The 17,250-nt window shown below is 41.9% G+C and overlaps 1 protein-coding gene across 3 annotated transcripts in view; it reads left to right on the top strand.

Annotated features, from left to right (window-relative positions):
• Positions 1 to 17,250, top strand: part of dmxl1 (Dmx-like 1) — a 74,097-nt gene that overhangs the window by 35,205 nt on the left and 21,642 nt on the right. For 2 of the 3 annotated variants that reach the window (XM_062998906.1, XM_062998905.1), the window contains exons 22-27: positions 462 to 559; positions 641 to 806; positions 1,126 to 1,375; positions 2,580 to 3,637; positions 15,204 to 15,386; positions 17,088 to 17,164. In XM_062998906.1, the coding sequence (XP_062854976.1) occupies positions 462 to 559; positions 641 to 806; positions 1,126 to 1,375; positions 2,580 to 3,637; positions 15,204 to 15,386; positions 17,088 to 17,164 (1,832 nt within the window). The remainder of the gene's footprint in view (positions 1 to 461; positions 560 to 640; positions 807 to 1,125; positions 1,376 to 2,579; positions 3,638 to 15,203; positions 15,387 to 17,087; positions 17,165 to 17,250) is intronic. The other variant, XM_062998907.1, reaches the window with a different exon arrangement.

Here is a 17,250-nt window from a genome sequence, read left to right as displayed (position 1 = left end):
TTGATTTAACGCTGCACATCAGCGCACAAACAACTTTGATCGCTTGTTACTTGTTGACGTGCATTTTTGGACGTGGTATCATTAAACCCCTCATCACTTCTCACGTTTGTTTTCGTGACAAAACGTAGTTTGGGAGACCAGAGAAGCTCGCCTGCGATTCCAGTTGGTGATGGATGGTGTAGTGTGAAACCCCCTATCGCCGATCAGTCGTGTAGTATGAAAGCCACACCGACTTGAAAGACTCCCGACTACAAGAGATCCATTCATGTAGTGTGAACTGTACAGAGACCTGACGATTTGGAAAGTCGTGTAGCGTGAACTTAGCATAAGACATGAAGTAATGAATCTTGTGTAACCAGTAATTACCGTTCCTGTCATGAATGTAACCAAAGTGTAAAACATGACGTTAAATCCTAATAAATGAATTATTCGGGTTAAATATTGGTCATGACTCGTTTCAGGTAGCGAAGGCGTCTTACCAGAGGAACAATGATCCTCTGGATGCTGCCCTCTTCTATTTAGCCATGAAGAAGAAAGCTGTGGTTTGGGGCCTGTACAGGTGAGTGACTCGTAGTTAAACTAAAAGTAAAAGTCTTAAACTAGTACAGCACTTTACTGACCGAGGTTTTGTTATGTAAAGGTCTCAGAAGAATGCGAAGATGACTGAGTTCTTCAGTAACAACTTTGCTGAGGATCGATGGAGGAAGGCTGCGTTAAAGAACGCGTTCTCTCTGCTCGGAAAGCAGAGGTTTCAACATTCAGCTGCGTTCTTTCTGTTGGCAGGTTCTCTGAAGGATGCTGTCGAGGTAATTGTCTTTAGGGCTTTCATCATTATTTGTGAAGTGTTCTGGTTAGTCTTTTAATGAAATTGGATTTAGATGAGCTTTTAAGGTAAGGATGTGTGTAGTGAATGTGTGTGCTCGTGCTGTTTGTTCTCTCCTTTTCAGAGTAAGCTTGAGATGCAGTTTGTATATTTGCACATTTGTGTGGATTTTTTTATTGTTATTTTATCTCTACTGGTACGGCCCTCCACAACAGTTCCAGTTTCTCATGTGGCCCCTTGGGAAAATAAATTGCCATTGGCATAACAATGAACATAAAAAAATCAAAATGCCGTTTTCTCAGGTTTGCGTGGAGAAGATGCAGGACCTACAGTTAGCTCTGGTGATCTGCAGATTATTTGAGTCTGAGTTTGAGATATCCTGCACATACAAGAAGATTCTCCAGAGGAACGTGTTGGGTCAAGACCACCAGATCCCAATGCACCAGGATCCTTTCTTGCGCAGTATGGCTTACTGGGTCCTGGATGATTACAGCAGATCCTTGGATACTCTGCTTGAGCAACCCAACCCAAATGTTAATGCATCACACCATGGTAAGAAAGACATTATAAGACATTTTATGGCGCATTCACATGAGAAGCGGCAAACTGCTTTGTGCTTGTTTTTGCGCTTGTTTCGTCGCTCGAGGTTCATCTGATTGAAAAGGTCAGTGGTAAACTGGGTTCAAAGCGCCTCTAATTAGACGGACTGTTTGATGTGACGTGGTACACTGATCAGCCATAACATTAAAACCACCTCCTTGTTTCTACACTCACTGTCCATTTTATCAGCTCCACTTACCATATAGAAGCACTTTGTAGTTCTACATTTACTGACTGTAGTCCATCTGTTTCTCTACATATCTTTTTAGCCTGCTTTCACTCTGTTCTTCAATGGTCAGGACTCCCACATTACCACCACAGAGCAGGTATTATTTGGGTGGTGGATCATTCTCAGCACTGCAGTGACACTGACATGGTGGTGGTGTGTTAGTGTGTGTTGTGCTGGTATGAGTGGATCAGACACAGCAGTGCTGCTGGAGTTTTTAAATACCGTGTCCACTCACTGTCCACTTTATTAGACACTCCTACCTAGTTGGTCCACCTTGTAGATGTAAAGTCAGAGACGATCGCTCATCTATTGCTGCTGTTTGAGTTGGTCATCTTCTAGACCTTCATCAGTGGTCACAGGACGCTGCCCACGGGGCGCTGTTGGCTGGATATATTTGGTTGGTGGACTATTCTCAGTCCAGCAGTGACAGTGAGGTGTTTAAAAACTGTGTCTGATCCACTCATACCAGCACAACACACACTAACACACCACCACCATGTCAGTGTCACTGCAGTGCTGAGCATGATCCACCACCCAAATAATACCTGCTCTGTGGTGGTCCTGGGAGAGTCCTGACTATTAAAGAACAGCATGAAAGGGGGCTAACAAAGTATGCAGAGAAACAGATGGACTACAGTCAGTAATTGTAGGACTACAAAGTGCTTCTATATGGTAAGTGGAGCTGATAAATGTTATTGCTGATCGGTGTATAACACAAGTTTAAAAGTGAAACTGAGTAAAATTCAGCTAAACACAGATACATGTGGAGCTTTCAGATTGGATTTCACGGTTAATGGTTTCACTGCACTGCACAAGCCAAAACGCTTCTTATGTAAATGCGCTCTTAGTCAGACTTTTATTTTGGGTTGTCTGTAATGTCTATTTGGCATTTTTTTCAATTTTTTTCCACATTTTTTTTTCGTACAGAAACCATGGCCGTGTCTCTATGCAACCCAGAAGTTTTCAACTTCTACACCTACCTCAGAACCCATCCACTGCTACTCCGCCGTCATTTTGGATCTTCGGATAAAGCTAAAGTGGGGCTAACCGCAGAAGGCCGCATGCCTGACTCCATCAGCCTCACAGAAAGGAGACTGTTCTTCACTGCAGCTAATGCTCACTTACAAGCCGGCTGCCCCATGTTAGCATTAGAGGTCCTCTCCAAAATGCCCAAAGTGGTCAAACGATCCAAACTCTTTGATCAAGACAAACCTGAACACCCAGCTGATGGCAGTGGAAAAGATCGGGCCTCTGCACTGGACTGGTCCTCACCCATGTTAAATGGCATCGGGTCGGTCTCAGACACCTTGTCTTCCCCGCAGGAAGATCACAGCCACTCAGACTCTGTGTTGAGCTTTGACTGGAGCCAACTGTCCATCACCTTGCCGGACGAGCCTCTAGAGTTGAAGTGGGATAGCGATAAAGAAGAGTCGGAAGATGAAGAAACTGGCCTAGCGATGAAGAAAATAAAACCCGAAAACTCTGGCATTCACAGTGATGCTCCTAATTCTGTCTCTGCGTGCACGGACGTCACTGCAGATGAGTCCCTCGTCCTATCTGAGGACATTCTGGCTGCTCGACTTAAATTCACTTCCTGCCTGAAGATGCTGACGGCCGAGCTGCGGACCCTCTCTACAGGCTACGAGCTGGACGGCGGCAAGCTGCGCTACCAGCTTTGCCACTGGCTGGAACGTGAAGTTGTAGCCCTTCAGAAGTGTTGTGGCTACAACCAGTGCCTCCAGCAGCTGACTGGGGGAATCTCCATGGACCTTGATCAGGTCAGTGGTGCCTCTGGAGAGGAACTGGAGTCCCAGGGGACAGTAGAGCAGATTAAAGAGGTGCAGCGCAGGCGCAGACGATGGCTTCAGAGGAACCAGCCTCTGCTTCGCATTTTCCTGAGTTACTGCAGTCTGCACGGCTCTCATGGTGGAGGGTTGGCTTCGGTCAGGATGGAGCTGATTCTGCTTCTGCAGGAATCCCAGCAGGTAACCTGCATCATAATGTAGAGTAGTTGATAATAAGGCAGCCTTAAAAAACACAAAGGCCCCACAACCCTCCAGAAATGTTATTTTAATGATTGGCTACCAGGGATGTAACGATGCACCACAAGACAGTTAAAAATCGACTTACATGTGTAATGATTCAAATCTGTTTACATGTATAATAATTCGATGTTCACTTTAAACAGCACAGGGCACTGTCGCTATTTACCTCGCCTGGTTGACGTCACTACAAGGTTGCCAGGTTCGGAATTTTCCAGCCAAATTTATTTATGTGAGGATACTTTCCTTATTGGTATTATTAATTTATTTATTTAATGTGGGATTAGTTTTAACCCTTTCCGGTCCAACGTCAAGCCCCACGCAACATCGTATTTCGTTGTAGCAGGTCCAACGTCGAGTGTCACTCGACTGGTCATTTACGTGGCTTGTGTGCCATCTACTGGCATGTTTCCGGACTCCTTAGTCTTTCACCAGTACTGCATCATTTTGTTGTGTTTTCTTATGCCTTTTTTCAAGTGAATAACTAAAATTAAATTTGAGCGTGCACCGGAGCGTAACCGATACATGTGAGTGTTCGTACACACTGTGTTCTGCAGGAAGATAGATAAATCAAGATAAAAAGATTTTGCTTTTTTTATTATACTTCATTCTATATTATTTACTATAACCATTGCGATGGATCCAGGTGAAATAAGGGAAGAGGCTGAGAAAAGTAGTGACGAAGAAAGCTATTTATCTGATTTATCTGAGTTTCATGATTGATCGAGTGAAAATGAAGATGAGTGTGCAAATAAGAATATTTATTTGAGGAATGTCGCTGGTAATAACGTAAAAACTACATTTTTAGATGTCGTTGTGATTTCAGACGATTCTAAAGAGAATATTTGCTTTGTACGTATAAAACGAAATAGAAGAGCAACTGAGAGTGACAGCGAAACTGAGTCCAGTGTTGGAGGCGGTGGGGATATTGTTGTTTGATGATGAAGCTGATGGCGCATATATACGTATGTGTATGTGTGTGTGTATATACAGTGTATCACAAAAGTGAGTACACCCCTCACATTTCTGCAGATATTTAAGTATATCTTTTCATGGGACAACACTGACAAAATGACACTTTGACACAATGAAAAGTAGTCTGTGTGCAGCTTATATAACAGTGTAAATTTATTCTTCCCTCAAAATAACTCAATATACAGCCATTAATGTCTAAACCACCGGCAACAAAAGTGAGTACACCCCTAAGAGACTACACCCCTAAATGTCCAAATTGAGCACTGATTGTCATTTTCCCTCAAAAATGTCATGTGATTTGTTAGTGTTACTAGGTCTCAGGTGTGCATAGGGAGCAGGTGTGTTCAATTTAGTAGTACAGCTCTCACACTCTCTCATACTGGTCACTGAAAGTTCCAACATGGCACCTCATGGCAAAGAACTCTCTGAGGATCTTAAAAGACGAATTGTTGCGCTACATGAAGATGGCCAAGGCTACAAGAAGATTGCCAACACCCTGAAACTGAGCTGCAGCACAGTGGCCAAGATCATCCAGCGTTTTTAAAGAGCAGGGTCCACTCAGAACAGACCTCGCGTTGGTCGTCCAAAGAAGCTGAGTGCACGTGCTCAGCGTCACATCCAACTGCTGTCTTTGAAAGATAGGCGCAGGAGTGCTGTCAGCATTGCTGCAGAGATTGAAAAGGTGGGGGGTCAGCCTGGCAGTGCTCAGACCATACGCCGCACACTACATCAAATTGGTCTGCATTGCTGTCACCCCAGAAGGAAGCCTTTTCTGAAGTCTCTACACAAGAAAGCCCGCAAACAGTTTGCTGAAGACATGTCAACAAAGGACATGGATTACTGGAACCATGTCCTATGGTCTGATGAGACCAAGATTAATTTGTTTGGTTCAGATGGTCTCAAGCATGAGTGGCGGCAATCAGGTGAGGAGTACAAAGATAAGTGTGTCATGCCTACAGTCAAGCATGGTGGTGGGAATGCCATGGTCTGGGGCTGCATGAGTGCAGCAGGTGTTGGGGAGTTACATTTCATTGAGGGACACATGAACTCCAATATGTACTGTGAAATACTGAAGCAGAGCATGATCCCCTCCCTCCGGAAACTGGGTCGCAGGGCAGTGTTCCAGCATGATAATGACCCCAAACACACCTCTAAGACGACCACTGCTTTATTGAAGAGGCTGAGGGTAAAGGTGATGGACTGGCCAAGCATGTTTCCAGACCTAAACCCAATAGAACATCTTTGGGGCATCCTCAAGCGGAAGGTGGAGGAGCGCAAAGTCTCGAATATCTGCCAGCTCCGTGATGTCGTCATGGAGGAGTGGAAAAGCATTCCAGTGGCAACCTGTGAAGCTCTGGTAAACTCCATGCCCAGGAGAGTTAAGGCAGTTCTGGGAAATAATGGTGGCCACACAAAATATTGACACTTCAGGACTTTTTACTAAGGGGTGTACTCACTTTTGTTGCCGGTGGTTTAGACATTAATGGCTGTATATTGAGTTATTTTGAGGAAAGAATAAATTTACACTGTTATATAAGCTGCACACAGACTACTTTTCATTGTGTCAAAGTGTCATTTTGTCAGTGTTGTCCCATGAAAAGATATACTTAAATATCTGCAGAAATGTGAGGGGTGTACTCACTTATGTGATACACTGTATATATATATATATATATATATATATATTGTCAAACGATTAAATTTTTTAATCGCGATTAATCTCAGAATTTTACATAGTTAATCGCGATTAATCGCATTAAAAAAAAATCTGTAAATGTTATAGAAAACAAGGATTTTAAGTGAAATGTTACAATTAAAATGGTGAACATGTTTTATGCTAAATGTACTGATGTTAAAAACTGCTGGGACAAGAGAAAACTGTAAGGGAGTTTTATTCACTCACATACTAGGCAGTAATACTATCTAGCAGAGACCCTTGACTTCGTATATATGTCAGATGCGTAGTTATTGTAACAGATTTTTCTGTGGTTGTATCGTGACGATGGTTTGATGGACGTTTCTACACGAAGTGAGTGTGTTTTCACTAGGGATGCATCGATACCATTTTTTCCCAACCGAGTACAAGTACATGTATTTTTGTACTCGCCGATACCTATTTAGAATGATGCAATCTGGAGCATTATGGAATAGTGTAGTTTTTGGTGTAAAATAGTGCAGTGGAACAGTTGCTTGCCATCACTAATTGTAAAAAAAAAAAACACCGCACAGACATTATTGAGAAAGCTTCTGACAAGCTAACGTACACGTTCATTAATAAACGCACGTAATTAACGTTGTGCACATCATACATGCGATGCGATTCTGCTTATTGAAATATTTACTTTAAAAAGATAATACAGTCCGATCCCATCTGAGCCGATTCTATCAGCACGTTCGTGGTTCACCTCGGTAAATCGTAAACGACTCTGAGTCGACTCCCGCTCTGTGGTAATAACCAGTATAATTAAGCCTGAGCTTTATAAGGTAAGCGAGTCACACAAAATGTTCTGTAGTATTTGGTGTTTATTTACAACCGCATCATTCATCATAACAGTAAACACGGAGAGATGACTGAGAAAAGAAATTTACGCTGCGCTTACAATGAATCGATTCCTGAATCACTTGTATCGACACTGTGAACAGAGAATTGAACACAAACAGCGGTCGCTGCTTTTGTAACCGGTTATCTTCACTGTTAGCTCTATTTTTAAGGGTTTTTTTTGTCAAACGGAACTAAATAACATTAAACGTGCGTGTGAGCGTGGTCAGTGAGAATAATTCAATCTGTCTCCCGTGGGTGAAAAATGAATTGCTTTAGTTTTAGAAGTGAAAAAATCTCGTAATGTAATTAGTGCGTTAACGGCACTATTTTTTTTAATCTCGTTAAATTGAGATTGCGTTAATGCGTTATTATCGCGTTAACTTCGACAGCCCTAATATATATATATATATATATATATATATATATATATATACATACAGTGTATCACAAAAGTGAGTACACCCCTCACATTTCTGCAAATATTTTATTATATCTTTTCATGGGACAACACTATAGACATGAAACTTGGATATAACTTAGAGTAGTCAGTGTACAGCTTGTATAGCAGTGTAGATTTACTGTCTTCTGAAAATAACTCAACACACAGCCATTAATGTCTAAATGGCTGGCAACATAAGTGAGTACACCCCACAGTGAACATGTCCAAATTGTGCCCAAAGTGTCAATATTTTGTGTGACCACCATTATTATCCAGCACTGCCTTAACCCTCCTGGGCATGGAATTCACCAGAGCTGCACAGGTTGCTACTGGAATCCTCTTCCACTCCTCCATGATGACATCCCGGAGCTGGTGGATGTTAGACACCTTGAACTCCTCCACCTTCCACTTGAGGATGCGCCACAGGTGCTCAATTGGGTTTAGTCCATCACCTTTACCTTCAGCTTCCTCAGCAAGGCAGTTGTCATCTTGGAGGTTGTGTTTGGGGTCGTTATCCTGTTGGAAAACTGCCATGAGGCCCAGTTTTCGAAGGGAGGGGATCATGCTCTGTTTCAGAATGTCACAGTACATGTTGGAATTCATGTTTCCCTCAATGAACTGCAGCTCCCCAGTGCCAGCAACACTCATGCAGCCCAAGACCATGATGCTACCACCACCATGCTTGACTGTAGGCAAGATACAGTTGTCTTGGTACTTCTCACCAGGGCGCCGCCACACATGCTGGACACCATCTGAGCCAAACAAGTTTATCTTGGTCTCGTCAGACCACAGGGCATTCCAGTAATCCATGTTCTTGGACTGCTTGTCTTCAGCAAACTGTTTGCGGGCTTTCTTGTGCGTCAGCTTCCTTCTGGGATGACGACCATGCAGACCGAGTTGATGCAGTGTGCGGCGTATGGTCTGAGCACTGACAGGCTGACCTCCCACGTCTTCAACCTCTGCAGCAAAGCTGGCAGCACTCATGTGTCTATTTTTTAAAGCCAACCTCCGGATATGACGCCGAACACGTGGACTCAACTTCTTTGGTCGACCCTGGCGAAGCCTGTTCCGAGTGGAACCTGTCCTGGAAAACCGCTGTATGACCTTGGCCACCATGCTGTAGCTCAGTTTCAGGGTGTTAGCAATCTTCTTATAGCCCAGGCCATCTTTGTGGAGAGCAACAATTCTATTTCTCACATCCTCAGAGAGTTCTTTGCCATGAGGTGTCATGTTGAATATTCAGTGGCCAGTATGAGAGAATTGTACCCAAAACACCAAATTTAACAGCCCTGCTCCCCATTTACACCTGGGACCTTGACACATGACACCAGGGAGGGACAACGACACATTTGGGCACAATTTGGACATGTTCACTGTGGGGTGTACTCACTTATGTTGCCAGCTATTTAGACAGTAATGGCTGTGTGTTGAGTTATTTTCAGAAGACAGTAAATCTACACTGCTATACAAGATGTACACTGACTACTCTAAGTTATATCCAAGTTTCATGTCTATAGTGTTGTCCCATGAAAAGATATAATGAAATATTTGCAGAAATGTGAGGGGTGTACTCACTTTTGTGATACACTGTATATATATATATATATATATATATATATATATATATATATATATATATATATATATATATATATACATATATATATATATATATATATATATATATATATATATATATATACATATATATATATATATATATATATATATACAGTGTATCACAAAAGTGAGTACACCCCTCACATTTCTGCAGATATTTAAGTATATCTTTTCATGGGACAACACTGACAAAATGACACTTTGACACAATGAAAAGTAGTCTGTGTGCAGCTTATATAACAGTGTAAATTTATTCTTCCCTCAAAATAACTCAATATACAGCCATTAATGTCAAAACCACCGGCAACAAAAGTGAGTACACCCCTTAGTGAAAGTTCCTGAAGTGTCAATATTTTGTGTGGCCACCATTATTTCCCAGAACTGCCTTAACTCTCCTGGGCATGGAGTTTACCAGAGCTTCACAGGTTGCCACTGGAATGCTTTTCCACTCCTCCATGACGACATCACGGAGCTGGCGGATATTCGAGACTTTGCGCTCCTCCACCTTCCGCTTGAGGATGCCCCAAAGATGTTCTATTGGGTTTAGGTCTGGAGACATGCTTGGCCAGTCCATCACCTTTACCCTCAGCCTCTTCAATAAAGCAGTGGTCGTCTTAGAGGCGTGTTTGGGGTCATTATCATGCTGGAACACTGCCCTGCGACCCAGTTTCCGGAGGGAGGGGATCATGCTCTGCTTCAGTATTTCACAGTACATATTGGAGTTCATGTGTCCCTCAATGAAATGTAACTCCCCAACACCTGCTGCACTCATGCAGCCCCAGACCATGGCATTCCCACCACCATGCTTGACTGTAGGCATGACACACTTATCTTTGTACACCTCACCTGATTGCCGCCACACATGCTTGAGACCGTCTGAACCAAACAAATTGATCTTGGTCTCATCAGACCATAGGACATGGTTCCAGTAATCCATGTCCTTTGTTGACATGTCTTCAGCAAACTGTTTGCGGGCTTTCTTGTGTAGAGACTTCAGAAGAGGCTTCCTTCTGGGGTGACAGCCATGCAGACCAATTTGATGTAGTGTGCGGCGTATGGTCTGAGCACTGACAGGCTGACCCCCCACCTTTTCAATCTCTGCAGCAATGCTGACAGCACTCCTGCGCCTATCTTTCAAAGACAGCAGTTGGATGTGACGCTGAGCACGTGCACTCAGCTTCTTTGGACGACCAACGCGAGGTCTGTTCTGAGTGGACCCTGCTCTTTTAAAACGCTGGATGATCTTGGCCACTGTGCTGCAGCTCAGTTTCAGGGTGTTGGCAATCTTCTTGTAGCCTTGGCCATCTTCATGTAGCGCAACAATTCGTCTTTTAAGATCCTCAGAGAGTTCTTTGCCATGAGGTGCCATGTTGGAACTTTTAGTGACCAGTATGAGAGAGTGTGAGAGCTGTACTACTAAATTGAACACACCTGCTCCCTATGCACACCTGAGACCTAGTAACACTAATGAGTCACATGACATTTTGGAGGGAAAATGACAAGCAGTGCTCAATTTGGACATTTAGGGGTGTAGTCTCTTAGGGGTGTACTCACTTTTGTTGCCGGTGGTTTAGACATTAATGGCTGTATATTGAGTTATTTTGAGGGAAGAATAAATTTACACTGTTATATAAGCTGCACACAGACTACTTTTCATTGTGTCAAAGTGTCATTTTGTCAGTGTTGTCCCATGAAAAGATATACTTAAATATCTGCAGAAATGTGAGGGGTGTACTCACTTTTGTGATACACTGTATATATATATACATATATATATATTAGGGCTGTCAAACGATTAAAATTTTTAATCGCGATTAATCTCAGAATTTCATATAGTTAATCGCGATTAATCGCATTAAAAAAAATCTGTGTAAATGTTATAGAAAACAAGGATTTTTAAGTGAAATGTTACAATTAAAATGGTGAACACATTTTATGCTAAATGTACTAATGTTAAAAACTGCTGGGACAAGAGAAAACTGTAAGGGAGTTTTATTCACTCACATACTAGGCAGTAATACTATCCAATGGTTTGATGGACGTTTCTACACGAAGTGAGTGTGTTTTGACCCTTTGGGGCTTCCATAGTTCATGGACAACGTGCTTGACTCAGCTTTCCGGTATTCTTTACCGTAACAGAATAAGTTTATTAAAGTGTTCTGCTCCCGACAACTTGTGAATATACCGTGTATTTATTTCTTTATTATGCAAGTGCAGATGCTACGACGCTCTTTTACATTATGTTAACAAACCGCAAATGAAAAACGGTGACATGTCCGACATTAAAACGTTTGTTTTACCAGTCAAGTCTCAACATGAACTAGAATTTGCGTTAATGGCACTATTTATCTTAATCGCGTTAAATTGAGATTGCGTTAATGCGTTATTATCGCGTTAACTTCGACAGCCCTAATATATATATATACATATACAGTGTATCACAAAAGTGAGTACACCCCTCACATTTCTGCAAATATTTTATTATATCTTTTCATGGGACAACACTATAGAAATAAAACTTGGATATAACTTAGAGTAGTCAGTGTACAACTTGTATAGCAGAGTAGATTTACTGTCTTCTGAAAATAACTCAACACACAGCCATTAATGTCTAAATGGCTGGCAACATAAGTAAGTACACCCCACAGTGAACATGTCCAAATTGTGCCCAAAGTGTCAATATTTTGTGTGACCACCATTATTATCCAGCACTGCCTTAACCCTCCTGGGCATGGAATTCACCAGAGCTGCACAGGTTGCTACTGGAATCCTCTTCCACTCCTCCATGATGACATCACAGAGCTGGTGGATGTTAGACACCTTGAACTCCTCCACCTTCCACTTGAGGATGCGCCACAGGTGCTCAATTGGGTTTAGTCCATCACCTTTACCTTCAGCTTCCTCAGCAAGGCAGTTGTCATCTTGGAGGTTGTGTTTGGGGTCGTTATCCTGTTGGAAAACTGCCATGAGGCCCAGTTTTCGAAGGGAGGGGATCATGCTCTGTTTCAGAATGTCACAGTACATGTTGGAATTCATGTTTCCCTCAATGAACTGCAGCTCCCCAGTGCCAGCAACACTCATGCAGCCCAAGACCATGATGCTACCACCACCATGCTTGACTGTAGGCAAGATACAGTTGTCTTGGTACTTCTCACCAGGGCGCCGCCACACATGCTGGACACCATCTGAGCCAAACAAGTTTATCTTGGTCTCATCAGACCACAGGGCATGCCAGTAATCCATGTTCTTGGACTGCTTGTTTTCAGCAAACTGTTTGCTGGCTTTCTTGTGCGTAAGCTTGCTTCTGGGATGACGACCATGCAGACCGAGTTGATGCAGTGTGCGGCGTATGGTCTGAGCACTGACAGGCTGACCTCCCACGTCTTCAACCTCTGCAGCAATGCTGGCAGCACTCATGTGTCTATTTTTTAAAGCCAACCTCTGGATATGACGCCGAACATGTGGACTCAACTTCTTTGGTCGACCCTGGCGAAGCCTGTTCCGAGTGGAACCTGTCCTGGAAAATCGCTGTATGACCTTGGCCACCATGCTGTAGCTCAGTTTCAGGGTGTTAGCAATCTTCTTATAGCCCAGGCCATCTTTGTGGAGAGCAACAATTCTATTTCTCACATCCTCAGAGAGTTCTTTGCCATGAGGTGCCATGTTGAATATCCAGTGGCCAGTATGAGAGAATTGTACCCAAAACACCAAATTTAACAGCCCTGCTCCCCATTTACACCTGGGACCTTGACACATGACACCAGGGAGGGACAACGACACATTTGGGCACAATTTGGACATGTTCACTGTGGGGTGTACTCACTTATGTTGCCAGCTATTTAGACATTAATGGCTGTGTGTTGAGTTATTTTCAGAAGACAGTAAATCTACACTGCTATACAAGCTGTACACTGACTACTCTAAGTTATATCCAAGTTTCATGTCTATAGTGTTGTCCCATGAAAAGATATAATGAAATATTTGCAGAAATGTGAGGGGTGTACTCACTTTTGTGATACACTGTATATATATATATATATATATATATATATATATATATATGCGAAACTTGCAAAAGAAAACCTGGATTACATCTTGGTAATTGTTTCAAAAGGTTCCATACAATGAAAAATTATAAACTGTTAAATTGTCTTGAGCTTATTTGGTTACAATAAACATTTTTATCAGCCTCAATCACCATACGGAATTCATTTATCACAATATAAGACCAAACAACTCCTTACGTAAACCATCAAAATTTGCTTGGACCAGACTACAAGAACTGGGTAAAAAGGTCATGGACCAGAAAGGGTTAAAATTTCATTTCATTTTTTTTACACAAAAAGGGAAATGTGCAGCATTGTTTTGCATAGTTTGTACCTACCTAAGTAAAAAAAGGGCATTCATTATTTAGATAAATAAAAGATAAGCACAAATACAGTATTTTCTTTTATTTTGTAAAGAGAAATAATAAAAGGAAACTTGTTTGTGATTAAACATGATTAAAGCTCTGCGATGAATTGGCACCCTGTCCATGGTATTTCTGCCTTGTGCTCGGTGTGACAAATTATGACAAAGTTTCCTTTTATTATTTATCTTAAAAGAAATAAAATAAAACACTATTTGTGCTTATCTTTTATTTATCTAAATAATGAATGCTCTTTTATTTCTGAGGTAGGTACTAACTATGCCAAATAATGCTTATTGTATAAAAAAAACTGCAATGAAATTTTTAAACAAATCCAAGAGCATATAAATAAATGAATAATACAAATAAAGAAAGTATCCTCACATAAATAAATTTGGCTGGAAAATTTAGAACCTGGCAACTTTGTAAAGTGCCGTCAACCAGGCGAGGTGAATAGCGCCAGTGCCTTCTGCTGTTTGAAGTGAATATCGATTCATCTTAAATGAATAACCAATTTGAATCGTGGCACATGTGCACCGACTTTTAACTGTCTTGTGGTGCATCGTTACATCCCTAATTTTGATAGCTAGCCTAGGAATCATCGGCCCCAACAGTCCAAACAGCACCTTTAAGAAAATTAAAACAATATTTAGTGGGGTGGAAGGGTGGCTCAGTGGGTAGCACTGTCACCTCACAGCAAGAAGGTCCTGGGTTTGATTTCCAGGTGGAGCGGTCCATGTTCTTTCTGTGTGGAGTTTGCATGTTCTCCCTGTGTCTGTGTGGGTTTCTTCCAGGAGCTTAGGTTTCCTCCCACAGTCCAAACATGTGCAAGTGAGGTGTATTGGAGATACTAAATTGTCCATGACTGTGTTTGACATTAAAAGACTTGAACTGATGAATCTTGTGTAATCAGTAACTACCGTTCCTGTCATGAATGTAACCAAAGTGTAAAACATGACGTTAAAATCCCCAAAAAATAAACAATATTTAGTGTAAATCGTGTTTACAAGTATTATCAGGAATACAAGCTCTGCACCCATGAGGAATTCAGGTTTGCAAGTCGAGTGGGTTGAATTTGAAGTTGTGATCTAATGTGTAAGCAGTTGCAGTTGAAGATAGTGAAAAAAGTGCAGCTTCTGTCTCAGACCAATTCTACAAGTTCTAAAGTTCTGTAACGTAACTACCTCCAAAGATTTGGATTTAAAAAGAAGGTGCTTTGAGAAGTGTTAATAATGTGACAGTTCGGCTGCTGGCTGACAGATGGAGCTGCAGCGCAGGACTCTGAGGAATCTGTTCCTGCACATCTTCAAACAATCAACCAGGCACGAGCTTAGCCTAAATAAACAGCACACCAGACTTGGCCTCGTTTAGTAGTACCCTAGCTTTTCGTCCCCCGGTGCTGACGAACAGGGTGTGTGAATGCTCCAAGTCAGCTGTAGTTACTGAATATTTGAATATGTTTAATAATATCAGTGCATTCGGCAGCACCTTCACTCATCTTAAATAATTCTGTTGTTTTTATTAGGACGACTGTTCTCCGATTCCTGTTCAGCAGCAAGCATCAGTTCCTCTTCTGCTAGCCTGCACAGCTCTCTCCAAAACTGTCGTTGCTAATCCCATAGTTCACCTGAGCAACCTGACACATGACATACTGCACACGATTAATGCGCTTGACTCGCCTCCCCACCCAGACGTTGTTAACAATGAGGTAAGGTCATCCATTCATCAATCCTTGATTCCATCAGGATGGAGGTGGCTCGTTATATCACTAATAAACTCTGACAGTCCATATTAAATTGTATTAATTTTAAGACCATTAGTCGTTTTTTGTATTTTATTTGTGCATTTTTCTCCCATTTTCTCCCAATTTAGCGTGGTCAATTTGTCTTCCTCTGCTGGGGGATCCCTGATTGCAGTTGAGGAGGGTATATTGCTGCTCACGCCTCCTCTGACCCATTTGCAAGCCCTTAGCGGAACCCCTTTTCACCCATGCGTTCTGCAGAGATGCCTCTCTATCTGCTAATCAGGGTCCTTACACAGCGTTTAAAGATCCCACCCACATAGTCCGGTCATCCCACCCTAGCAGAAACGTGTCTGCTTCAGGCACTGGCAATTATGCCTGCTAGATGGGGCCCAGTCGACCGGTAGCAACGCAATTTTGGAACCGAGCAGTTCAGAATCTCAGCGCTGGTGTGCTAGCAGAATATCCCGCTGTGCCACCTGGGCACCAAGACCATTAGTCTTAGTCTCATAGGGCTGTACTTTATTCACGGTAAATGTGCTTAATTTCACGGACCTCGTTTTTTTAAAACTCACAGATTTCACGGATCTTTAAAGAAAAGTGCCACATTTCAAAGCAGTCATTAAATAACACTCATGAATTGATTGATAGAATAAATGGAATCTACAATACACAGCACAGCATACCTTAATAGCTCCTTCTCAGTTAGCTTCTGTCCGTTCACAGAATCAAACTCAGTTACCCAAGTCATGTTTTTAGCTGGTTTAGACTTCGACATCTTGGACATTTTGACTAACTGATTGCTAGTGTAACCGAGCGACTTTAGAGTTTATAAAGTAAGAAATATACTGCACATAGACAAACTATCGGGAGCAGAATACTTTACTGGCTTGTTCTTTTGAGGCGCAGCACAGAGATGATCACGTGTAGAGAAGCACACTTTTCCATTGATTATGGAATCACCAAAGGGACTAAATGCACTCAATACCTAAACGCACACATCAAACATTGTCAGCACACTACAGCACAGAAAAGTCTGTTACACTAACGTAATTGCTGTATGATTGCTAGGACCGCCTCATATTGCATATTGCACCTCATGATTTATATGCTACGTGAATGAAAAATGTTAAATCACTAAACACAAACCTTAAATTTTGAATTTCATCGCAAATTGGGAAACACGGTCCATGACTCCGCCTTAGTTATAATGTACAAATTTGTCCTGTAACCCATCAAGCTTTCCAAAGTTTGGTTTGGGGCTTTTTGATTCAATTCTGTCAAAAGCATAAACATAAAAATCTAATTGACCCTAATTTCTTCCAAACCTGAAAATAATTTGGATAAACTAGGAGAGCTCCAAATGATTCTTAATTTTGCATCTCGTCATGTATGACAACCATCCCATCCTGAGGTGCACCTCATTCTACTTAGTAATCTGATAAACAGATAATCACATCTGAACCACATGTGAAAGACTGATGGAGAACATGCCAAGACCGATAAAACCTGTGATTGAAACCTGTGATACTTTTTTTCCTAGCTGAAACAGGATTGTGGCAGGGGGATGGCCGAGACCCCTCGATGGATTTGTGTTCTTTTAGGGTTGTTACACCTTTTTTTGTTAATTCTTTTTTAATTTGTTTTAACTGGCTTCTCTTCCCTTAGATCTATGTGATGCACACACTGGCAGCTTCCCTGTCTGCCTGTATCTACCAGTGCCTTTGTGACGGCCACATCTACAGGTGGGTTGGATCCTGATAAATGCTTTAAATAGCCACAAAATAGCCCCTTGGAATATGTAGCAAACATAATTTAGAGAGTATTTTGT

The sequence above is a fragment of the Trichomycterus rosablanca genome, chromosome 7 (assembly GCF_030014385.1).
Source record: "Trichomycterus rosablanca isolate fTriRos1 chromosome 7, fTriRos1.hap1, whole genome shotgun sequence".
In the NCBI taxonomy this organism is placed as follows: domain Eukaryota; kingdom Metazoa; phylum Chordata; class Actinopteri; order Siluriformes; family Trichomycteridae; genus Trichomycterus; species Trichomycterus rosablanca.
This window is presented reverse-complemented; position numbering and strand designations above follow the sequence as displayed.